The sequence below is a fragment of the Musca domestica genome, unplaced genomic scaffold (assembly GCF_030504385.1).
Source record: "Musca domestica strain aabys unplaced genomic scaffold, Musca_domestica.polishedcontigs.V.1.1 10, whole genome shotgun sequence".
Taxonomy (NCBI): Eukaryota; Metazoa; Arthropoda; class Insecta; order Diptera; family Muscidae; genus Musca; species Musca domestica.
Window position 1 is genome coordinate 10,032,414 of NW_026712115.1, and position 26,983 is coordinate 10,059,396.

The 26,983-nt window shown below is 34.4% G+C and overlaps 1 protein-coding gene across 1 annotated transcript in view; it reads right to left on the reverse strand.

Moving 5' to 3' along the window:
- LOC131804024 (protein espinas-like) overlaps positions 1-26,983 on the reverse strand; it is a 102,640-nt gene that overhangs the window by 34,569 nt on the left and 41,088 nt on the right. The window contains exon 2 of the mRNA XM_059126220.1: positions 2,508-3,189. Coding sequence (XP_058982203.1) covers positions 2,508-3,189 — 682 coding nt within the window. The remainder of the gene's footprint in view (positions 1-2,507; positions 3,190-26,983) is intronic.

Here is a 26,983-nt window from a genome sequence, read left to right on the forward strand (position 1 = left end):
CCTGTCATGTTAGCATCATTATTTCGCTAACGTTCAATACATTACAATAGTTGGATTAACATAGCCCAGCCTGGGTCATAAATTATAAGTTTCACTTGAGTTAACCCATGGGCATGATGTTAAAAGCTTTTGCAATTGATCATTAATATTTGGTCAAAATCGCTGGCCCACAGTTCAGTCTGATGTTTATTGCCCATTAAACACCGAACCGCACCACCTTAACTTTGTTCACTCAGGCATTAAATCAGCAACATCATCGATGAACAACACTTCCATGTGGCCACTCATTCACTCGCTCCATCCAACCATCCATTCAAGCGCAACTTTAAAATTCACTCTACCACAAAACAGCTGCTTCCGTATTTTCAGACATTCAATGAAAATGGTACATTGTTTTCCAGGGAATTTCATGGTTTTTGGATTTGGATGTGGATTTGTTGCGGGGACGTGTAAAAATGTCTGTTCATTAGAGAGACAAATTAAAATTGTAACTATTTTGTCCATTCGCATGTTACGTTTTGTTTCTTTTTTTGTGCCTCAAAACCGCATACATCAAACTTCATTTCGATGTCGGTTGTAGGTTTTTTTAAACAATTTTCAAACATGGATTTTGATCCGTCCGGCTATGCCGATGTCTAAAGGCGAAAGCATGTTTAATTGCATTTCTTGCCGTTTACGGTCATTTCAATCAATCAATAATTACTAATAGCTTTGGGGGCAAGAGAAAGAAGGAGGTACCATTAACAAATATTAGCTTCCACAGCCGGTTCGTATTTTTGAACGAAATACTTAAGACAGTGCATGCTGCATTAGTTTCACAGCAATTAGACAAATTTTAGAAAATTATGGGTCAAAGTTGTTTCAGCATTTCGATTGAAATATTTTTGTATTATTACCTAATGATAGGCTCACTGAAATTGTATTTTTCTACCTTTGTAATTTCCTTGGTTTTTGGCGAAAACTAGGTCCTTTATGTATACTAATGGATTACTTATTATATAATCAGTTTTCTTGCTCTGCGATATAAAAACCCCATTAAGTGAATACTGCTAGGTAACCAATTTGTGTAAATTACGAAAGAAATCTATAATTAGCTTTTTATAGTTTAATCTAAAGATATAGATCTAGAAAAAAGTAGTGATATGCAGAAATATAAAATATGATACGCAGATAACAGTCCGACAAATAGAAGGAAGAGGAGTTTTCTTTAAAAAGTGCCAGGGTTTCTATTTCCCACATATGCCTATTCTTCGAGATAGATATGTTAGAACCTTGACTCTTGGGAAATCCGTTTCATAATATTTAGAATGAATACAGCGATTCTGTCTGTTAGTCCATCTATCCATCTACCTGTGTGGCTGTTGCGTACAAGATGGTCTACTGATACTTTCCCTGACAGGGGTGTAAAATATCAGAGAATATTATAAAATTCATATACATCGAAGGGGGTCTCCGCGTTAGTCTAAACTTAATACCCGATAATATTTGTATCAGAATATTGGAATAAGAGTTCAACAATTTAAATGATAGTTATGATTATAACAATATTTCCTTTAACTCGAATTTGTTAAAACTACGCAAATTCCAAACCTTGCCAGTTTTGGATCTGGGACGTTATGGTTTACACTTCTAGTACTCATTCAAACACGATCGACACGAGCCACCTTTTAAATGACCTTCTGGTTAAAATTCATGCGCTTTTAAAAACATATTTTTAGCTCTCCTGAGGAAAATTAAAGACATTCCACGAATTGGAAATCCTAAACGATCATTCTTCGCCAAGAAATATCGTGATGATATTATTAAAACACAAAATCGTGATTTTTTCAGAGTTATATCGTAATCTGAATCGATTTGCAGAGTTTTTATGTTTTTGTGACCTCTCGTACCAACTATCATTGCAACAGACTGAAAACGCTGACTTCAATAAAAAGTCGGAGGAAACATATGTAGGAGCTATGGTTATACCTTATCCAATCAGGTCTTTGCTTATAAAACTTTTCGAGTTCTGGCGGATTTCTTTCGTGATCCAAAAAATTAATAATTTTGACACATCTCCGAACCATATTTTTTTCTTGGGGGACGGACCCAGATACTCTGATATTTGGAAATATTATAGTGTCAAGTATTTTTGGCACAAAATTGGGCCTTTTTCGAGTTTTGGGGAATGTTTTATAAAATCCGGATCCAAAATATCGATAATTTTGACAAATATCCGAACCGTCTCTTCAACATCACTTGCTTTTTGAAGACACTTATAGCGAGGAATACATACAACCTAAACCAGTTAGAAATACAATGTATGGTTGTAACAAATCCTTGTTTGTTGCAACACAAAACCACTGTTTTTTATTATTATAAAATACACCTGTCCCTGTGTCTCCAACCACCACATGGGGACAAAGTGAAATTTTATTTTACACTTCCTAGCCAGAAAAAAAATATGTCCCGTCACCCATTATCCTTTTTTGTGACATTCATTGCCATGAATTGATATTTTCTCTTACCTGATCGGGGCGAAGACCCGGCGGCACCCAGGTGTACTCTTCCAGTGCGCAGCCACTGTCATCATCCGATTGTGAGTTACGCTGGAATTCTAATTGCTGATGATGACTGTGTAAATAGGCTGCCGTCTTGTAGTTGGCACGCAGTGGCGATGTGATCGAACTGAGCGGCAAATTATTGGGCGGCTGGCAGTGTCGACGCTGTGGGGGCCCCATAAAATGTGTTGATGCGGCTGTGTGACTGCTGCCGCCATTGCTGCTACTTGACGCTGGATCAATGTGACTTGTGCTACTGGGTGTGGGTGTGGCATTCGAAGATGAGGTGGGCGTAGAGCGATCATTATTATTCAAATTCGGCGGTGGAAGACTATGCAGATGCGAGTGTGAATGGTGATGATGCTGGTGCTGCTGCTGCGACGACGTCTGTTGAACGGTTGGTTGTGCAAGCTGTGTCAGTGTCGGATCGACGGCCTGCAATTGATAGGCTGGCAAGTGCACGCCGGCTGCCTCCAATTGTAAGAGTTCACTTTCGGTTTGTGTGTAGTAATCACTTGGCTGTTGCATAATGACCTCGGCCAGCAACTCGTGATGAGGTTTCTTCGGTGCAGACCGCTGCGGCAATGATGATGTTGCAGCTTGGCTAGCTGTGGCACACGAATCCTTGGCTAATGTGTTTGACGTAGCACTGCAAAGAAGAAGAGAAAAGGAAAACATCATTTAAATGAAATAATTCGTTGCAGATTAAAATGATTTAGGGGTGGAGAAATCATAACTATGGCATGAGTTCGAAATCAAAAAACCTTCCCACATAAATTTCAATAAGTATTCAAGGCAAAACCTATATTTAACTAAATCTGTTACATCTCCCCTCGACTTCACCATGAACACCCCTTACACCATGAGCCATGGTAATGGGCAATTGGACTTGGCTGGACTGAATGGCGGAATAAATTACATCAATTTAATTCAGTTTTTAATGCATTGCACAAAGTTGTTGCTGTTTTCTTTTTGTATGTGTATGTGTGTAAATTGTATTTTAACGATCCTTGTTGCATTTGTGTCCGTCCGTCTGTCAGTCTGGTCGACGGACCAATTGAAGGCCGGTTATTGTGTTTGTAGTGTTAAGGAAATATTCAACAATTGCATAGTTTCCAAGAATGGACTGACCGGACGGCCAACCGACCGACGACCACAACAAGTTGCAATGGATCGCAGCGTTATGGCCTCGCTTAAATGTAGCAGTACACTAATTACTTAAATATGATTTTGGTTGCTGTTGGGAGTGCAGATGATGTGGTGGCCACAATGTGGTTGCTGTGGCCTGAAACATGTCTGCCTGATGTTGCATGAGTAGGTTCATGGGTTGCATATAATCATGCAAATGAAAATGTCGGGTTTTATGGTTCTTTGATTACCATATACATTCATATATACATATCTAAATGGATGTGAATGTAGTTCTATTCTTCTTAGACAATTTAAAGTAAAACTATGGCCAACATGGTTTTATTTCTTTTCTTTCAGGCAGCATTTTAAAAAGAGTTGTATGTGTACAAGGGTATGTTCTACAGAAGTACTCAAAGTCCCAAACAATAAAAATCAGTATGAAATTTCAAATTATTGCGAATAACTTATGTGGAATTCATTAGACAATAAACCTATGGGAAAAGTGGCAAACGACTTTCAAAGTATATCAAATGGTGCATTATCAATATTAGCATTTATTCTTTTTATATTCTCTATCTTGAGCTAAGTCATGTAGTCAAATTAGTTGGCTTCATCTAAAATTTAGGTTTACCAGCATCTTTTGGTCATCTGGTCATTTATACATTTCGAGTGTAAAATTGAACTCCATTTGGTAGGAAAATGTAGGTCTTCTAAAACCAATAAATTCTCCAAAACCTGGAACATACATGAAGCAATTTTCGGGGATTTTTCGTAAGGCGAATTTTTTTCCATGAAAATTAAAGATGGCAAATTGCTATCATTTTTTTGAAAATTTTGGCCGAAACCTTAAAATTATTGTAGAAAGTTGTCTAATATAATCTTAATAAAATTTTCTTAGGTGGATATTTCTATGATTTCTGAATAGAATTGGAATATATATTTTATTTTTTTATGTATTTTACTATTTTTATTATAACAAGTAAAAACAAGTAAGCAAAGGCTATAGTCGTGCGGGGCCGACCATGTGATACCCCACAACACTACAATATGTTAGAAGCCCCCTCATGCCCACATCCATTTTGGAAGATTTTGCTTTTAAAATTATGTCACTTTGACCAGGGACATTTTCCCAATATTTATTCAATCCGTCGTGCTGTTAGTTTTTGTGGTCCATTTTACGGCTAAATATAATCCAATGGTCATCCAAAATGCCAGAATTCTTCCGTGTGTTTAATTATCTTCTCAGGCGTGTCGAAAGGCTTCAATTGTGTGATCAGGAATTTTTTTTCTGTCCTCTTATGTCCTAATCCATTTTGGAAAATTTCGCGTTTGAAACTATGTCACGGAGCACTGCGCAGATATTACCCTTAGCATTTTGAACAGGGACATTTCCCCAATATTTACAAACTATTTTGTTGGTCAATCTCAACCCCTAAATATATTGCGGACATTTTTGAAAAAATAGGCCTAGCCATTCTGAGCATAACCCTACCCTTTTTGTGAGAATCGGACGATAATTGCAATATATATACAGTATCCCCAACCTGTGCTGTAAGGTGAAAAACTATTACAAAATATTCACTTTAATATTATAAGTCAAATTGAAAAAAATCGCATGCGATAAAAATTATGGAAAATGAAAATATGTCACAAAATACTAAAAAATCTATATTAACATCATTATAGACGTCTTTTTATGCGTTTTTTTAGATTCCGTCCTTTTATGCCATGAGCGCATTCTGCATAGACAAAATTTGTCAAAATCAGTCCAGCCATTCTTGAGATATAAGCATTTTATCTAACATCCCCTTCCTTTGTACATATACATTGTATATATTTCGCTATACATATCCGAAATATTTACTATCGGCATCTACATAACGGTCAGGATTGACCTGTTCGTCTGTTTGCGATTTCGCCGGGATTAAAAATAATCGCAGTTTAATGGAAAATTTGATTTTATTTAACTCAAATGTCATAGCCTTTTTCACCCACTAAATCAGGGCAAGGCAGAGAGCCTCAAAAATTGTTTGTGATTGTATGTGTTTTGAAATAACAAAATATTGCAAGTGTTTTTTTGCCTCTCTCTACAGAGTGAGAAATAATTGGTTATCTTTAAATTTTCAATTTAAAATTTTCTGTTTTAAAAACAACTTCGTTGTTAAAAATTAATATTTTGATCAGAAAATTCGGAGATATATTTGCACAATTATTTCAATTATGATTCATTTTAAAATGAAAAATATATAAAAGTTGACATTTTCAGAAAATTTATATATTTGATGTTATTTGTGTTAAATAATTTCGGACATAACATGCTAACCATGTAAGTTGACCCTTTAAAAAGTAATACCGATTACCACAGATTGACATACGTAAATAGTCGTAGAATTTTATGCTGATCAGAAACTCATATCCTGCATTGGGTCCTAAAATATTATTTCTATGAATTACAAACAAATGACAAACATCACATCCTGTTATTTTTCCTAATATGGACTAAGAACGTTCATATTGTTTCAGAGAAATCAAGGGGTATGAAAATGTCCATTAATTTGGAAGGACAATAAATTTGTCTAACAAAATGAAATGAATTTCTATTTCTATATTATTCAAATAGAATTCAATCAAAAAAGATAAATCTAAATAGTTGTCATTTTTACAATTTCGGAAATATTTGTTCCAAATATGTAGTAAGATATATTTTTTCTCCAATATTTCTTACTGTGTATTCATAAAAATATCCGACAGCACCTTCCTCATCGACTGCTCGAACAAAACTAAATATTCTCCCAAAACCAATTTGACAGAAAATTCCAAACAGTTTATTTTTTATAATTGTGTTGGTGAACACACAGATATCCCAAGGGATACTCTTTGCCTAGCCTTGCACTAAATATTAGCCGATGACCATCAAAATTGGAAGGCTTCTGCCCAGCCCAAAGCTCTAGCCCCATGCTAACTTTCGCGTCGATTGGTTTATAATTGTGACCTGTAGAGCAACTGCAAAATCAGGAAATTTTTCAGTTTTTGGTCCATTTTAACCCCTAAATATTATGCAATCATCTCCAAAAGAAATAAGGTTCTATTCTGACCTTAATTTCGTGAAGATCGGGCCATAATTGCGACCTGTAGAGTGATTACAAATTAACATGGACAGACGGACAGACGGACGGACGGACATACATAGCTAGATCGACTCAGCTCGGCGAGCTAGAAAGATCCATATATACTTTCCTATGTGGGAAATCAATATTTCGAGGTGTTACAGAATTTTTGGCCCAATCAAACTTATAATACCCCTAACACATAGTGTTGTAGGGTATAAATACATTAAGTTCTGCCGGGCCAAACTTTTAATACCCTCCACCTTAGGGTAAAAGAAACATTAGAAGAAATGTGGCAAAAACCATTAAAATGCCGAATATCGGGAGGTACCCTTATATGGGGGCTATATCAAATCATGAACCCATACATGCAATGTTTCGGCACCGGTGCTGGAACCCATTATGACCAACAAAAACCAATTTTCAGACAAATCCGTGAAAAAATGTGGCATAAATCATCAAAATACCGAATATAGGAAGGTACCTTTATATGCGGACTATACCAGAACGTGGACCGATACATCTCATTTTCAATACCAACCATCCTAGACACAATGCAAATTGCTCTGCTAAATTCTGGCGCTCTACGTATATAATATATATAATATATAGTGAGCTGTATCGTGATTTCAACAGACAGACGGACAGACAGACAGACAGACGGACATCGTTAAATCGACTAAGAATTTTATGCTAATTATGAATATACATACTTTATGGGGTCTAAGACGAATATTTAAGGATGTTACAAACGGAATGACAAAGTTAATATACCCTCCAAGGTGGAGGGTATAAAAACCGCCTCTAGAAGCTTCATACGTTCTAAAAATTGCTTTCACAAATAGAAAAAAAGCGCAAAAAAATTATTATCCAAATTAGACCTTGAAAATTAAATTCAATGGAGTTTATGTGTTAGCGATTTTTATTCTTTATTCCGTGTCGATTGGTCTTTAATTGTGACCTGTAAAGCGAATGCATAATTAGGATATTTTTCAGTCGTCTCCAAAAACAATAGGCTTTTATTCTGACCCTAAGCCTTAATTCGAAATTCTGTGAAGATTGGGTCATAATTGCGACCTGTAGCGTGATTACAAACTAACTCATTAGCTAGATCGACTTAGTACATTGAAATAGGAAGATTCCTATGTAATTTATACTCGTTGGTCTAGGACCAATATTTCGAGGTGTTACTAACTTTTTGGCCTATAAATATGACTAAAACTGCTAAAATACTTTAAAATGGGCAGTGCCGATATATGAAAGCTATACCACAAATTATACCAAAACTAATTATTATATGGATTATACGGACAATGCAAAATCTGTTTTCTTGGATCAAACATATTTGTGTTGAACAATCACAAACAAATGAAAGCCTTATATATTCTCTACCCCATGGTCGGGTATAAAAGGTTCTATAACTAATTTAATTATTCAAATACTTACACATCCAGCATCATATCTATAATTTAACAGAAGATAGCGTTTTGAGTTTTTTTCTAGTTCCGTAAGCTTCAAGGCAAGGTTAGCTTGCTGCTCAAGTGCAACATAAATTACACAAATGTTTCTTGCTTAATAAGTTTGGCTTGGCTGGCTAGATGTTTGTTCGTTAATTAAAATTTAAGTTTAAGTCATGCAAAACGGACAGCCGAGAGTGGAATACAGAAAATGACTTTCACCAGCACTCCAGCATTTTAATAGGCATAAAAAGAAAATTACATACATCTACTTATAAGTATTTGAATATTATTTCGAAAATTGTAGATAGTTACTGTATGTTATGACTCAGACAAATCCATTAGCCACAAAGCACACACACATACAAACAACAACTTACATTCAAATTTTTAATTTAAGAAATTGCTTTGCAATCCAAAAAAAAAAATGCAAAAAAATCAACATTCGAAATGGAAAACGAAAGCCAAATATAAAAAAAAATGTTTGAAAGCTTTCCCATGCTGACATGCTCTGGCTACTGACTAATGATGTATGAATGTAGATAGCCTCATTTACATATGAACACTTCTTTATTATTGAAATTTATAGATCGTTGTAACATGAATTTCCAATGGAAATCTCTTGAAAAAGAAGTTAATGGATGGCCAGACAGTTGGATTACAAATCATCAATCAATCAATCAGATAAATCTTCGGAATAAAAATGATATGGAATTGAATGGGCCTCATTTCGTGTGGTCACACCTCAATCCATAGATATTCATTCGGTTGGATGTGTGTGTGTGAAAATTATGAATAAATGAGTGAAAGAAACGCCTTTCATATTCGAATAATACCATGCCTAAGTAGAACAATATCCATCTATGAATTATGAAAGCAGGTTAATAAGCGATTCCGAATCGATGGCAGCTCAAAGTAACTCTCACTGATTTCAGCAGGTGTATTACAATTTGTTCATCTTTAGTTTTTGTGCGAATGGAATGTCGGGTGAAAAACGGAACTATTACTCGTTATGGTAATAAAAATCTGGAAAAATGTTTTTTATGGTTCATCATAAGTACAAAATATTTGTAGGAATTATCAATAAAATATTAATAATAATCTGTCGCTACCAAAATATGGGAAGATTTGATAACTGGGTGCAGGGTAAGCTGCCAACATATCATTTTAATAAAGCATTCTATACGAAATAAGGGGTTAAAAGAACAGAAAATATTTCGCTTATGCGAAATTAATTGTTTGTCATCTTCGAACTTCATTATGTTTCGCAAAATAACAAAATAAAAAAAAACGATATGCAAAATCATCCAAAAGTTTCTTATTTGGTACTAGAACTCCGAGCTCAAATTTGCTCTATTTTACTCGCGACGAGAGAGCAGTGTGACAAAAAAGTACTCGGTAAGAGTAGAATCTGCTCCATTTCGGTTTTACACATCTTCAAAAACGAACAATGCCTACACTTTTATTCGAGTGTCATGGACAAATAAATGTACTCGATTTATATTTTTACTCGCAGGAGCACATCCGAGTTTCTCTCTCTCTCTCTATTCGAATATCAGATAAAAAGATTACTTATTTAGTGATTATGGCCGACAATGTTTCCAGTCTTCCAAAAGGCGTGAAGGAAAGTCTCTTTTTTGCATGGCCTGGTAGAAACAGTGTATTGTGAGCTCAATCCAAAAACTAAGTACAGATTCCACTTTAATTAAAACGTCAGTGAAAAAATGTCGCCAAAAGCAAAAAAGTTTGCTGTGCAGGCTTATATTGAACAGCATCGTTGCACCGACATTGCCAGAGGCCCGCACCCGAAATGCTAACTTTTTAGATATTTTTAGGAAATTTTGCTTGAAAATCTGATTTCTTGTCGATTGGCTGTCCGAAAGGTTTTCGAAAGGCACTTCTATCTACATCGCTTCACGAGTGGGTATTATTTGTCTGCCTACGAGTGATATTTCATCATCGACCTGCGAGTGTGAACAATAATTTTCAACAGATGTGAATGACATTGATCCTGAGGTCAACAACAATGGAACAAGCAAACAAGTCTCATATAGAGAAGAAGAAATTGAGAGCTTGTTGGTGTTATTGTCATTAAAATTCCGAAAAGGAGAAATTCGAAGGGCCAACGAATAAGTAAGATAGAGAAAAATGCAAAGTTTATAACAATCAAACACATCTATTTGCGACAAATAAAAAAACGTATTCTGGAGATGCCGCAACGAGTCTTAGCTATTACCGATCTGGAGGCTTGAGTAGGCAATCAGTCTATCAAAGGTCTGCAATGCTCGAGCGAGTTTCATTCTCTACTCGAATTTGAGCGGGAGTACTCTAGCGGACATGAATAGGAATCTGGTAAAATCTACTTTTCTAGGCCATTCGCATAAGTGGAAGCATGTTTTGCTCGATTTCAAGTTGAGCAGATTCTAGTCTTGCTGAGTCCAAACGAAATAAAAACCAATTATATGTTAATTTCTCTTTCGAGGTGAGCTTTATGATCGGAAGATTGCGATGGGAAAGAGTGTGTGACAGTGTCCTTCTGGCTTTTCTTTACACTTGCAATTTTAGAGCATTAAGCTCATTTTGAAGGCGAAATAATTAAATAAATCATAAACACAGGTTCTTCGCCTTAAAACAAAAAAAAAAAAAAAAAAAAAAACAAATTATATTGCCATTATTTACTTCAACAATACATGTGATGTTGTGGTTACCTTTATTGTTTTTGTACGCAAAATCAATCGGCTCCTTGAAATTTTCTCTATTTTTTTCCATGGCTTCCTGCTCTATGGAACATCAATTCTGTTGTTTCTTCACTCAATTTCACTATGAGAATAAAATGTTACTCTATTTTGAACATTTGACTCTCAAACTTATTTTTACCAAAATACGATCACTCCTCATAAAACAAAAGAGTGAAGAGTAATTACTTTGAAAAATCTAACTCTCTGAGCACTTTCACTCACAAGTGTTTCCGAGACTTCCCACTTTTTTTGTAAACAATCTATATTACCATACTGCTTGTCGGTTTCATCCATATTTTTTTTAAATTATTACAATTGTTGTATTCGATTTTCTTGTTGAACTAAATATATTTATTCTCTCGAGACAGTTAAATGAAATGAAACACTTCTACAACAATTTCGCTTCCTCAGAAAATCCCTATTTAATTTAACGCTCATAAATTTTTGTATTCTATTAACCGATTTTATTTGGGAATATAATCCGTTAAAACATCATAATCTGCTTTTAATTTGGATAGCATCATCCAAGAATTCCATTTGTAAAAATTTTATTTAATTGCAATTTAAAATCGGAAATATTTTGGAAACACAAAAAAAATAACAGCTAAACATTCATCAAATTCGGAAGATTTGATGGACATGAATTTGGGTCTGTATATGGCATTGTTTTGTCAGATTTTCATCATTTTGCATTGTTATTTTATAAACATTTTAACAATATCTTCAATACAAACACCACCTTTCACTTTCCAAATAAAGTCAAAGAATGGATGGATGGTTTCCAAAATAACACCAGACCATTTGTGGCGGCAATCGGTTATATTGTCGGTGATTAGTATTGATATGGACATTAACACAGATTTTTTCTTTTTTTATTGTGAACACACTGCAATAAAAAACGTGTATGGCCTTTCCATTTATTTATTTGTATACATTTTTTGTGGATTCTTGTGATTTTTCGTATTGGATTTCAAAAATATGACAAATCTTTTAATTGTTGTTCACAGCCGCAGCATTCACCAAAAGCATGAACTGTGCAATTTTATGATACAAATGCCCAGTGGACATTAGAGCATGGTTTTTGGTGCGAAGCAATTTCAATTTTTGTAAAACAAGTCTGTCAATCATGTCCGCTGCGACCAAGTGACCATTGGCCGGTTGCAATATAATCTGCATAGATTTATGGGAACATTTTTGGTTGGCGGTAGCGGAGGGAGACAGACGGCCACCAGAAAAATGTATTATGACCACAACTAATGTTGTTGAAAAATAAAAACTATTAAAAGTGCAAATTTTTTTAAATAGCTAGTGGTTTTAAATAGCTAGAGGTTTTTTTTTTTAATTTTGTTTTCATTTACAATTTATTTCAAGTGGCTAGTCAATGGTATATTTTGTTAGTTGTTTTTTGGCGGCAGCCATAAATTATTGTATTTTGTGTATTTGTTTGACGTCGATTTGTATTAGGCTGTGTATTTAACACCCAGACCCAAAACATGCTCAAACATGCATTTCAATTTTTATGCATAAATATTAGATTTCCACCAACGAACGGCATTAATTTGAAGGAGAGGGGAATTTAATAAAAAATATTAATTAATTGTAACAGCTTTACGATAACTCATACCGTTGGCTACCAATGGCTGCAAACATTTCGAGTCACAATTGCCAATAAAGTAACTGCAATACTGTTGCTGCTGTATTCCGACAATCAAGTATTGAATTTCAAATGCAGTTTTATTAGATAGAAATAGTCAAAGGATGCCATATCTCAGGCCCAGAGACAGATAAGTAATGTGAGACATTTATTAACCGGTCTTGCGTATTAAATTCCTTATTCAATTAGTCAATTTTTGGCATTTCTGTTGGAATGTTTGTGGAATATTTATTGGCAGTGTAATGGATATCTGCTTGTGACCAGCAAAAAGAGTTATTGTGTTAGGTGATAATAAATAATAACATGTGTGTGTGTGTTTGTGTATATTAGTGCATATGAATATTTAAGTTTTTCATGCAATACATAATCTAGGTGTTGACAAATGTGATTAAGTTTGACGGGAACAAAAGTTAACGATTTAGTATTTTTTTCATTTTAAATTTTTAGGGGCGAAGATCAATGATAAAATTTAGTGAGTTAAATGCACTGCTGGATATGAGTTTTCTAAAATAGTGGCTTAAATCGAGTTATATGGAATTTTTCGGCATTTGGAGTTTTTTAGTAGAATAATTTTATACAACCAAATTTAACCAAGCTCCCAGTTGTAGAAATTCAATGGGCGAAATTTAGCATTATTATTACTTTTATTTTTTTTTTTGCGTTTTTTCTACTAAAAACACTACAAAGACTTATTGATGCGAATATTCCGACAATGCTATCCCTCATTCATCATTCACAGTGTTCTTCTGTGAAGACTGAAACAATAATGGAGATGATTGTATTGTCAATACGGACGCATCCGAAATAAGCTTCTGTAGGGATATTTTATTTGAAGAAGTAAAAATATCATCCCTAGTAAAACTTAAAAAATGAGCTCGGGGTAAAGCCATTGAAATTCCAAAAAGTGCATGAACTTACACCGCAACAGAATGAAAATAGACTCTAAAGAGTTGCTTCGCTTGGCCGTAAGTGGTGAACTGCCGACATTCAAAGAATGTGCACCTTCGGTTGGCCACCAGAACTCAAGCGCCGGCCATGGTGATAGTGTGGGCCGCCATAACAGCCGATGATCGCTTTCCGCTCGTATTGATCGACAATGGCATTAAAATAAATACCGAATATTATCGCGAACAGGTGTATTAAAGCCTTGGTTAAGCAAACATTTTGGCCGCAGACCTTGACATTCCAACAGGACTCAGCACCATCACACTCAGCACGCGTCACCCAAGAATGGTTACAAAATTAGGTTCCTCGCTTCACAATGCGCACAATGGCCACTAAAATCTTCGGGTACCAATCCGTTGGACTATTGTGTCTGGAGTATTTTGGAAAGCAAGGTTGGCACTAAAAAATGCCAATGCCAATCACCTCGAGCAAGCGCTTCGCCGGGAATGGGCCAAAATACCGCAGAGCAACACTCGGTCAGCGTGTGACGGTTTCATTGGCCGTTTGAAGGCTATAATTCGTGCCAAAGGTGACAAATTCGATGGTCTAAAATTTGATGCTATTTCCGAAATTTTTTGCTTTCACTCAATAATTTAAAATAAAAAATGTAAAAATTATTATGTTGCAGTTTTTTATCTCACCCTGTATATCAAATTGTCAATCTAAAAGGTGTTATAAACGAAATGAAAAATTTAATATACCCTCCTTTCCAAGGTGGAGGGTATAAAAATTGAGAAATATTTTAGCGTTTTTTCTTTCTTCTTCTACATAAAGGAACCCAATTCGCCCTCTACCATAGCATGGATGTTAAATTAAAATTCTAATTCCGATTGTTAGTCCTAGAAATAAAATTAACACCTCGTCCGAGAAATGGGAGATAACTAAATTTGAATAAAAAATAAAAAAATAAAACCTATCGTGCAAGTATGTACTGGAACAAGAAATTTTTAAAAACCTTCGCTTTTTCCGAAATTAGATAAACTATTCGTCTTCCAATATGTGTTTGGTGCTATGCATCCGATATCATGGCGCTTATGTCTTATGTACTGTCTTTAACATATCTAAACTCTCCCTCACCCAATGACGCAATCCTGAAAATTTCAAAACCCTTACTAGATTTCTTTTAAGCAATTCAAACATTATTCCTACCCAACAAGCCACATGTTCGAATTTCAAGAGAAATTATTAATGCACGTGTTTACTATACTATTTTCTGATAAATTTTCAAAAAATATCTTTTGCCCTACAGATTTTAGAAGTTTTTCTCATCTCTCTCGAAAATGTTTTGTTGCAGCCTTTCATCGTATTAATTATGTTATTCCTTATGACCTATGGCAACTTGTTTAACCTAACCATTTTTCTTTTTCTTTCTTATTTCCATTCTCCAACAAAAACTATAGAATAAAAATTCTTTTCAACAGAGTCTCTTGTCCAGAGAAAATAGAACCAATTAAAATCCGATTAATATTCAATTCCCCACGGCTCTGGAGTTTCATATGCAAATCAAGTTGTATTTGTGTCAATGCATTGGGGGTCATTTGAGGTTAAATGCTTGCTCTTAAAAAATGGTCTGTCACCAGATTGTTTGCCAAACCTGTTTGAAGGTTTGAAAGAACACAAGTAAATCTTTGTTTAGAATGGGTAATTTATTGTTGTCCATTGTTTTGGATTCTATGGTTATCTATTGGTTGGGGTAAGCCCATTATTAAGTAATAATGATATGTTATTATTTTTTATGTTGGTTATTAATGAAAGGAGGCAACAGAAGGTATTTTAATGACCTTGATAGCTAACACCTTATTAATTATCGTTTTTCAAATGGAAAACCGGGAGAAAATAAAAACTCCAGGCGCAGTATGACGAAGTATAAAACAACAACAATGATGAGTAAATGAGCCCAGTGTGAGCATTTTATATTGGAAGATTTTTACTATGTGAAACAAAGGTGTAATACACAAGCCTAATACTCTAGTTCTCAGTGGCTGCCGAAACGCATTTTTTTTAAACTTATGAATAACGAACCAATTCAAATTTGTAAATGCCTGCTGGTTTGGCCTTGGAAAAACCGATGCTATTTTCTTTTACACTCAGAGGCTAATCAAATTAATGTTTTCCACAACATAAATTTATCCCTCTCTTATCCCTTCAAATTATTTCCTCACCCCATAATATTTAGCTAGCTGTCTGGGCATTGTGCATCACATCAATACTCATCTTTTCTGCACATAATTAAAATAATTTTCGATTAAGATATAACAATTTTTATAGTTGTCATAAATCCAGCCGGCTCTATACTTATATCGTAAAATAAGAAGAATTTTTAATAAAATCACCTTCGTTCCCTGCGACCACAAAATGGGCTCAATTTTCAAGTCAAACATGCTTTATTCTCTGCGAGTTAATGCCAAAACTGATAAGAATGAGAGGGGGGGGGGGGGGGGGGGAGGGTAAAAGAAAATCCAGGGAAATAAGAAAAATCGATATTTTCCAAAGAATTTAACCAATTTTCATGAAGAAATAGAACATCAAGAGGAGCCAAATCGCAATCGGACCCTGTTAACAACAGACAACACTAAAAGATAATGAAGACAACATGGTCTGTGATTAAACCCGTGACGATGCTGTTGATGCTGATGATGCCATGCCGGCCATGACCATGGCCACCACATCATGAATGGCTGGCCAGATAGATATTGACCATGATGAAATACAGAATGAATTGTTGTTTGGGAATATAATAGCTAAAATGGACAGACCAACCGATGCTGCGACCGCCTCTACTGTGGCATCTGCAGCTACAACGAGCTTAGCTTCTAAGGTGAATTAATTTGGTGTTTGGCCTGTTGGATGAGTGTTGTTTTCAGAAGATTGCTTGTATTTCTTGCCAACAAATATTTAACATAGACATAAAATCGACACAGCTTAAGCAGATTGAACGTATTACTTATTGCGGTACAGTGTTTTCTAATAACAAAAATGGAGTAGGAATTATTAATATGAAAAATATCAAATCCCTTAAGTTATTGGCTTTGTGAGTTTGTTATGTCCTCTTCCTTATGGCTACAGTGTGTATATATTATTTTATAATTAAATGGTAATGAGGAAAATATGGTATGTGCTTTTCTTTTATATGTGGCTAACAAATCTTTGCTGGGCCGATTTTTAGCCACTGTTAATTATTATTTAGTAATGACGAAAATAAAACCTGACAGACGAAACGACTAAAGCTAAAATTGTGAAATTTTGGGTGAGGGTCACTCTTGGCTCGAAGGGTACATCCATCATATACTCCATTATTTTTAGAAATTCGTACTAAAGGTGTACAAATAGTACTAAAATGTACAAAAAGTATTAAGTGGAAAGTACTAAAATGTACTGCTAAAAGCTTGACATTTGAAATGGGAATTATGGTTGAGGAGTAGAGTCGATATAAGGAGTTAGTTTGCAAGTGTGTGCTCATGTTTCCGAAAAGTAATAAGCGGTACTAAATTTGGTCCAATTTGAATTTGGAGGTACGGATGGAACTGGAATCCTGAATTTTGAAATTAATGTTTTGGATTCCTGTATGCACTAAAAGACAAAATAGTACTAAATTTAATTCAATTTGGATTCGGGTGAACCGATAACGCTGGAATTTGAAATTTTGATATGAGTTTACCATTGCGTTTTAGGATTGGGGCAAGGGGAATGTTTGGAAATTTGTAATGATGTGTACTAAATGATACTTAATTTGGTACAATTTACATTTTTGAAAATCCGGTAAAGTTGGAGTCCTGAAATCTGGAAACAAGATTTCAATTGGATTGTGTGATGTAGATAGTTATGGATATTTGCACTTATATGTACTAAATTTAGTACAATTTGGATATGGGTGAACCAATAGAGCAGGAATACCGAAATTTGGAATTAAGGTTATTGTTGGAATGTAGGATTGGGGTATGTAGGAAGCTTTGGAAATTCGTACTTTTGTGTACTAAATGGTACTAATTTTAATACAAATTAGAATTGTGGAAAACCAGTAGAGCTGAAATTCTGAAAGTGTGAAATAAGAGGATAGAGATAGTTTTAGAAATTGGAGAGTAGGATTGGAATATGTAGGAAGTCGTCGAAATGCGTACTCATATGTACTAAATTTTGAATAATTTAGATTTGTGTGAACCGATAGGGCTATAATCCTGAAATTTGGAGTTAAGATTACTGTTGAAGTAAAGGATTGAGTTATGTAGGAGCTTTTGGAACTTATGTTTACGAAATGGTACTATAATTGGTACAATTTGGTTTTGGGAGACAAATCATAAATTTAATATTAAGGTCGTTGTTCATGTGGAGCATGATCATATATAGGGGGTTTCGGAAATGTGCACTATAATTGTACTATATTTGTTATGGGGTAATGGTACTTTACTTTTTATCGGGTGAAGAGATGGAGATAAAATTCGGAAGTTTGATATTTAGATTACTCATGGTATCTGTGTTTGAGATTTGGTTGTGGTTTAGAAATACGTCAAGATATGGTGGTGGTTTTGAAAATGTATGCTACAATTGCTAACTCTACTAAATTGGGTGAAGGGACATAACTGAAATCCCGAAATTTGATATAGAGCTGTCTGTTGATATCTGGAATTGAGATAATTACTAAGTAGTACTAAATTTGTTATTAGTGGGAGGGATAGAGATAAAATTTTCAAATTTGATGTTTAGATAACTGTTGGTATTTCAGGTTGAGATTTTTAGGTGGGTTTTTAAATGTGTACTTAAGTTGTTCAAAAAGTACTAAATTAAACTAAATTTGTTATTGGGAGAAGGAATAGAGCGGAAACCGTTAAATTTTATATTACGATATCTGTTGGTGTCTAGGATTAAGATATGGATTGGTTTTTCCATGGCACTAATGGTACTAATTTTGGTTCACTCTTGGTGTCGGGTATGGAGAATGAAGATTGTTTTGGATATGCGTACTAAATGTTACCACATTTTGTTAAAGCTGACATTCTAAAATTTGGTATTGAGATCACTGTTGGTTTCTAGGGTTACATATGGTGACGTTGAAATAATTTTGGAAACAAAATTTGGATCTGGGCCCATTGTGGTTTTACTGATATCCTCCTAGGTAAACTTCAAAATAAATAAATATAAAACCTTGAAAATCTGAAAATGAAGCTAAAACTGAACAAAATGTGCATTTTGAGTACTAAAAAGGCCTAACACGAAGTGTTGGAAAGAATTTAAAATATTAAGGTGGAACAAAGCAGCTGGCACTTGCTACTTTTTATAAAAAATATTGTGAAAAAATAACTGAATTCCCAATTGAATTTGTGATATTTATATTTATTATATTATTAACATAAAAAAACGAAAATTTCTCGGTACAGACTTTATTCGTCTTAGTCCGTATGGCAAAATATTTTCAAATTTCCAAACGCATGTGCAACAAGGAAGACTCTCCGAATGGGGAGACAGACAATTGGTAATAGCTTTGACTTAAAATGAACAGCAAACATATTTTTGCAGATTTAGCAAAAGCAACAAAAAACAAAACTAAGTAGCAATGAATATGAATAAACGGCATTGGCAATTACAACAACATCACGTTTCTGGCAGTCCATGTTCCAAGATCAAAAACTCACACACACACATTTACATCCACTGAATGGGGAAGCCAAGGAGAACTTAGTCTTCGTCGTCAATGTCGAATGACGGTGGTATCGGATGCATCGTGTTGCTTCTTTTCCCCATCCACTCTGCCATGGCCAATGTTTTTTGTTGGCATTGTACGTGGCTCATCATAGTCCGCGTCTAAACTATTAATTATGCATTTTTGTTTATGATGTTCTACTATGATTTCTTTTAAATGGAATATTTCGAGCAACAGCAAGTTGTGAGGATGGGTTGGGTTGAAACCAAGAGGAGAAGCAAAAACAAAGACCAAAAAAGCAAGAGTTAAGTTGGTAGTTGATCTACATGTTTAAACTTGCAACTTGTGCGCCATAGATAGTTGGGTTGGATGAGCCACTGCTGGTGCGAGAACTCCGGCAGGCAGACCATACCAGTTGCTTATCAGTCAGCTAACGGTGTATGAGTACTAAATCACTTTGTGTCTGATTCTCCTGTTGTTGTTGTTTATATTTTTCTTGCACCGGCAATTGGTTTTGGCCTTAGACAGTGGCAAAGAAAATCTACAGCGACTACAGATGGGGATGGCTGGCTGCTGGTGAAGTCAGGTGCTCTAATGATTTGAGTTGAATTATTATTGGATTTGTATGGCTTTAAAAAGCTATATTCGGCTAGATTAATTCGAATCAAACTAAGCTTTAAATAGGATGGGTCTGTAAAAATTATATTTTATTATTTTAGATTAATATGCTTACATATAAGCGTACGATTAACGTCGTGCGGCAAATGCATTAGGGTGAAGTTTAAATGACATTTCATGGTAAACATTGTTTATAATATATGCTGAAAAGTTAATGTGGTTTATTCTTTTCTAATCTGGTTTAAAAATTGTTATATTAGTAAAATTTGTGTAATTTGGGTTTTGCTGAGGGAAGTGCTCACTTTCTGTAGCCGATACTAAATACTTGGTATGCTTGAAATAACTTATTTTGCTTTAAACTTTTGAGGGAATAATCCATCATTTTCAACCTTCTGATGAATAGGGTTTCTGTCACATCGTTACTCTATATTGATAAATTTTCATAGAACGAATTTTCATTCAGCGCAAAACAGGAAGTGCCCTTCCAGAGAGGCAATACTAAATTATTATGTTCTACCTATTAAAAACCCGATTAACCTAATGATAGCTGACTCGTTTGGATATTGTGCCGTGTCATAATCACCACAAACATAATCGTCATTACATGTCACATGGGGATTATGTTTTTTCGGTCATGACCGTCATAAAAAGTCGGTCAATCGCCAGAAAGTTGCGGACAAAACCCCCATAATATTGGGTATTTTGTCCAAAACAATTGCAGACATAAACCTTATTGAGAGGTAGGTATTTTTAACCTGGTTACGGGAAAGTATTTTTTTCGTGGTGAAAATACCCGGTTACCCGGTTATTCGACCCGAAAATTACAACACACCGATTCCGGAGCATTACAAACAAATTGGTATTTTTCTACCGGAACTTTTTGAAAAACCGAAAAATTCGGAAATGGTCCCATTATGGGGTAATAAGATCTACACACAAAATTATAGTCTACAACGTTGTGTTTCCAAAATGGTGCCAAATATGCTAATATCTCTTCTAGTACCGAAAAAATTGAATTTAAAATCGAAGACCGGCTACTTACAAAAGTTATAAGGTTTAGAAAACTGCATATCCCTATATGACCACTTGTTAGATAGGTATTTCCACAAAGTCTTCAAATGATTCCCATTTTATACATATCAGTTTTGTACAGACCCGAATTTTAGTTTTCGGTTATAATTCCCACAGCAGACGGTCATAATCCCCATAATTGCAATGGCGATTATGTCCGGCTCAATGATTTAATTTCTAGCGAAATAAGGATAAACAGGAACATAAAAACTTATGTCGATCAGGAGCATATAAATAGTTTCTTGGAAAATTTTTCTATTGATCCAAAAATAAAAAAATATTCGGACGGTACTGTTGTATAGGAGGTCATTCCAGACGATAGACAAATATTGCAATTCGTTGGTGTGGGAGATAACTTAGATGCCCCGATTCTAGTCGTGAGAATGGAATTTGGGCTCTTTTGGACCATAACTTAAAATGAGTACGAACGACCGTGCCGAACTTTGAGAACCACTCACAATTTGAGAGGAACTTGCAAATTTTCAAAAAAAAAAAAAAAAAATAAATAAATAAATAAAATAATAATAATAATAATAATAATAATAATAAAAGCCGCTAAAAATACTACTATTGGCGCATATACGATGACGTAGACCATAGGCAAATTTTGTCATAGGTATTACAATATTCAAATATGAAACTTGAAACAATTCCGGTGAATAATGCAGCAAAAACATCAAAATTCCGAATATTAGGAGGTACCGTTATATGGGGGCTATATGAAAACGTGTAGCTGCATACACAAATTTCTGTCTGCCCAGTAGGAACTTCAAATACAAACAAATCCGGTTAAAATGTTATTAAAATCCTCAAAATACCAAATATCTGAAGGTATGGGGAGGTATATGGGGACTATACCAAAACTCTGACATATATTGATAATTCTATGCAAGGACATTTCTTGTGGGAACACATACTGTCAATTTAAAGCAAATTTGGGTTAAAACTGTGACACAAAAAACCTTAAATCTGCGGTGCAGTTATATGGGGGCTATACCAAAACGTCCTGCCGGCTAAACACATATAAACACACAGTAAAATGGTACCTATACCCCATATTACGGTACCTACTTTTTTCGTTCGAAAGCGAGAGTAATTTTCACAAATGGACATCGACATAGGATTTTTAATGTTTATCAAGGATATTGTGGTGTCTAAAATGTATATTTCGAGGTATTACAAATGAAATGACAAACATAATATATTATGGGTGGGGGGTATAAAAAGAAAATGTACTTTGCTAAGTTGACCGAATTCCGATACTAATTTCTCTGGTAAAGGTGAGAAACATTTGAAATGGAATGGTTAAGTTGTAATCGCAAATTATTTTTTGAGGACTGTTATCCAAGATTTTTTCATCTATTTTTTAAAGGCTATTTACAATATACCAGACTTTGAAATCTCCCACAAGTAAGCTACAATATTTCAAAGAGAGTGGAGATGGCTCACTTCTTTAATATGCCGCTAATGTGTATACTTTTAGCCGCACTTTTCTTTTAATTACAAATTCGAAAATATATGGCTTCCATTAAATACATTTCAAAACAACATACTATTACCATCATTTATACACCACCATCGCGCTTTTTTTTGCAATAAAAGATTTGCAGTTCAACATTTTACTGATAATTCATTCACACAACATTTGGTACTTTCAACACGTTTCGACTTGTCTGTGGGATTTTCTTTTCTAACTCCGTTAAAATAAAAAAGAAAGAAAAATTAATTTCATTTAATGTCGGTTGGATTCTTCAAAAAGATGAGAAAAGCCTCCAACGGCAGATGCATTCCAACGACGACTTCCCCAAACAACAACAACGACAACAACCACAAACTTTATGGTGGCCACACAAAATATGATTTTTCAGTTTGATTTGTAATTGCAAATGCATTTGCAGTAGTTTGCAAAAGTTAAACCGCATTTAAACTGCAATTAAATTCGTCATCATTTTCCTCAAGAAACAGTTATGTCTGAGAAAAAGAAAGAGAGAAAAAAATACAAAACATGAAAAGCATTTCCTTATCTTAACGGCTTTTGAAGCCTTTGCCGCATTGATGATGAATGGCTTAATTCAGTAGAACGGACACATTTTATTAAAATCCGCTTAATTATTGTTCACCGACCTTTTGCTCGAAACGAGAATTTTCGCATTTCTAATGAAAGCACAAAGTTTTTCGCGAAATGGGGAGAAATTTAGTCAAACAAGTTTTCAATGATCCTAACACACACACTCACACCCAGGCAAATACTGGTAGGCTTTAACAAAATGAGTTGCATGTATCGAAAACAGTGAGGCAGACATTTTACTAACCAGCAGTTTGGTGGGCTGTTCCCAACTTTCTTGATCCTATCTTCTAATGACTGTCGAAATATTTTATAGACGAGTTTCAGACATGCAATGTATCTCTAAGCCGTTCAGTTGGTTATTTCTTCTATTTTGTTTTGCCAAATTAATTGAAATCTCTGTATCTGCTTGACACCGCTCATTTTGTTGCGGTAAATAGATGGTGGCTATGGTAAACTACATATTTCCTCCTTCTCGGAACACACTCACACACACTATTTGTCCACACCACAATTTAAAAATCCGTTTTTGAGGTGATTTTTCAGAAGACATTTGTAATTTGCCGTTAATAGAGCTGTTCGGCACATCCAGTTTTATCCGATGATTCCAAGGTGTTGAAGCTGTGATTTATGTCCCAAGACACGAACTTTGTTGCAGCAACTGTAAAAAAATGTGTAACAAAGAATCTATAGACGGTTTTCACTTAGTCACAGTTATGTGATGTAGTTGTGACAAGGAGAAGATCATAACCGAAAACATCGGTTAAGAAATATTTTAAAAAAATATATACAGTCATCACTGACAAATTTCTCTTGCGTCACTTTTATAGAAAAATAATTTAGAACGTCAAACGAAAATATTAGACAAAAGGTTTCATTCAAAAGTCGATTTTCTTTTATAAATTTCACCTCATTCCAAATATTAAAAGAACTGGTTGCAGACAATTGTTATCTTATTAAACAGAAATATATGCAAATTTTGGAAGAATTCTGTTGAAACAAACGTTGCTGTGAAAAACATCTGCCAATAGAACTTGAGTCGAACCTGGAGAGTTTCTAGTGTATAATTCGCATATGCTAATTTGCAATAAGTTCGAAATATATACTACTTTTCACAGAACGGCCATTGTAAGCCATCATCCACATCAAATATCCCTGATGAGCCGCTTAACCAACGGCGAAACGCGTCGCATAGTGGTGAGTGTGTGATAGTGTCTATCTGGCTTTCCTTTTCACTGCAAATTTCAGATCATTAAGCTCGTCTCGAAAGAGAAAACAAACACTTAAATCATAAAACATATGATCTTCGCCTTAATAAGGCAAAACTCAAAAGTAAAAAAAAATCTTTCTGTATTATCCTATGGATCACAGCTATGTTGTTTGGGAGTAATTTGACTTCTATAATACATGGGAATAGATGGAATAAATTTCCTTCACCATAGTAAGTATATTCAATTTACTATTCTAGTCTAGAGAAGTTTTGGTATTGAAAATTATATAGAGGGTATTCAATGTTTATATACTGCATATACTGTTTTTTTTTATTCGTTTTATATCAATTAAGCGATATCCGGCTGCTTGTGCCTCTATAAAAATCACTCTAGCCTCCGATGGAAATAAAGTGGGTTAATAAATTTTGGTCAGTTGTGTTTTAGATCCCTTATTAAGTTTGTCATTCCGTTTGTAACACCTCGAAATAAATATTTCAGACCCCACAAACTACATATATTCTTGATCAGCATATAATTGTATGTAGATTTAGCGAGTTTCGCCCGTCTGTGGAAATCACTCTAGCTTTTGAACTCAGTGAAGTAGATTGACAAAATTTTACTTTCTTATTCTTATTTTACTTGTCTGCAGGACTTTTGGTATTGAAAATGGCCCATATAGGTCTTGGTACTTCCCTTTTTCGATATTAAATGCCATTAAATGGTACTTCCCTTTTTTCGATATTTTGGTGATTTAAGCGACAGTATTCTTCGGAAATGTTTCAAATTTGGTATTTGAAGTTCGTAATGGATACTTCAGCCTATGAAAGAAAATTGTATGTGCAGGTCCACACGTCTTCGTATAGCCCTCATACGGTACCTCTCGATATTCGGTATTTTGATGATTTTAGCGACACTATTCTCCGGATTTGTTGGTATTTAAAGTTCGTAATGGATACTACAACCTATAATAGAAAATTGTCTGTGCAGGTGCACATTTTTGCTTAGATCCCTATAATGATACCTCCCTATATTCGGTATTTTGATGATTTTAGCGAAATTATTCACCGATTTTTTTTTTCAAGCGTCGAATTTGAATATTTTAATGGCTTTTGATAAAAGTTGCGTATATAAGTTCGTTCCAAATGGTGGAAATAGACGTGTTCTCAAAGAGATTACTGAAAAATCTCGATTACTCTTATTACTCCCGATTAGAGTAATTGATAATAAGGAATGATAAAAATACCATGCTCTTGAGCCGTCCCAAAAAACGAGATAAGAACTAATCAACCGTCCAGCTATATTGGCTGTGACGCTATCTCTGGGGCAGTTTACAATTTTGTAAATGCGACCTTAAACTGGTTCTCAAATTTTGAGTAAGGATTTCAATGCACACATACTTAAGGTACGAAGATATTTCATCCGACATTAACCGACAGAAGCTAAATTCAAATTGTGGAAGAACTACCTGAGATCGTAGCTTATCTCTCAACGGAAAATGAACATGACCAGGCACACGTCTGAGGTTATGGACGAAGGGCATTGGCTAAAATGTAATTCGAATATTTTATTTGAAATTCTTTCCTTTCGTAATTCGTAATTGTAATACGATAATTCCATTCTTTATTCATAAAATTCCATTTTAAATTCGAATTATTGGCATTTGTAATTCAAATTATTTCATTTGAAATTTGATTTTTTTGTTTCGAATTTCAAATGGGATAATTCGAAACAAAACAATCGCACACATATTTGGCATTGGCTTCATATTTGTTTTTCGAATTACAAACGAAATTATTCGAATTTCAAATGGAATAATTCGAATTACATATGGACAGGTTCGAATTTCAAATGGAATCTTACGAATTACAAATGAAATTCTAAAAATTACAATTAAAATTTTTCGAATTACAAATCGAATTTTCGAATCTCAATTGAAATTTCACGAATTACAAATGAAATATTACGAATTCCAATAAAAATGTTTCGAATTACATCTGAAAAAGATGTAGAGGCTCTTAGACATATTTTTTAAATGATCACCAGTATATTGATTCAAATACGATTTCTAACTCACAACAAAACTTTTAATGACATATGTGTGTTTCGGAAGACCAAAGCCTAATGTCACACACTCTATCAGGTTATATTTTATAAGTTTAGTCACATATACCTTGTAAAACCACTCAACTTACTTTGTAAAATAGCTTTTTTTTTAATTTACTAGGATCTGTCTAAAATTTTAATAATTGAACAGTGATGGCTTGTTTGTTTGGGATACCGTAGTATTTTGTTGTTGCAAAATGGTCAGGCTTATCCCTTTATTGTTGTTTTTATAAAAACAACGTTTGTTTATTAGTGGAGAACGATGGTAATGTTTACCAGGGGGTAAGGCAGGGAATACCTAGTTTTCGGAAAAAGCCACCAATCCTCATCAGTTCCCTTGTTTTTAGTCTGGGTTTATCTCCCCAGAAGTTATTTTTAAAACAACTTCTATGACAAAACACATTTTTTACCCAAGTGACGAGATCGTAAGCTCAATAGAAGAGGAACCAAAGAATTTTAGTTTTATTTAATCGTTCTCTACTAAAAAATAAACGTTGTTTTTATAAAAACAACAATAAAGGGATTAAGCCTGAACATTTTGCGACAATAATTTTAATAATTTTCAAAATGTAATTCCAATTCTCTTATGTTTACTCTTTAAATCACTATAAAAACGGGTAACAGAAACACTCTCTTATTTCGTCTTCTTTATTATATTGATAATTTTATTTTTTATGACAACAAAATTGTTTTTAAAAAAATCTTAGT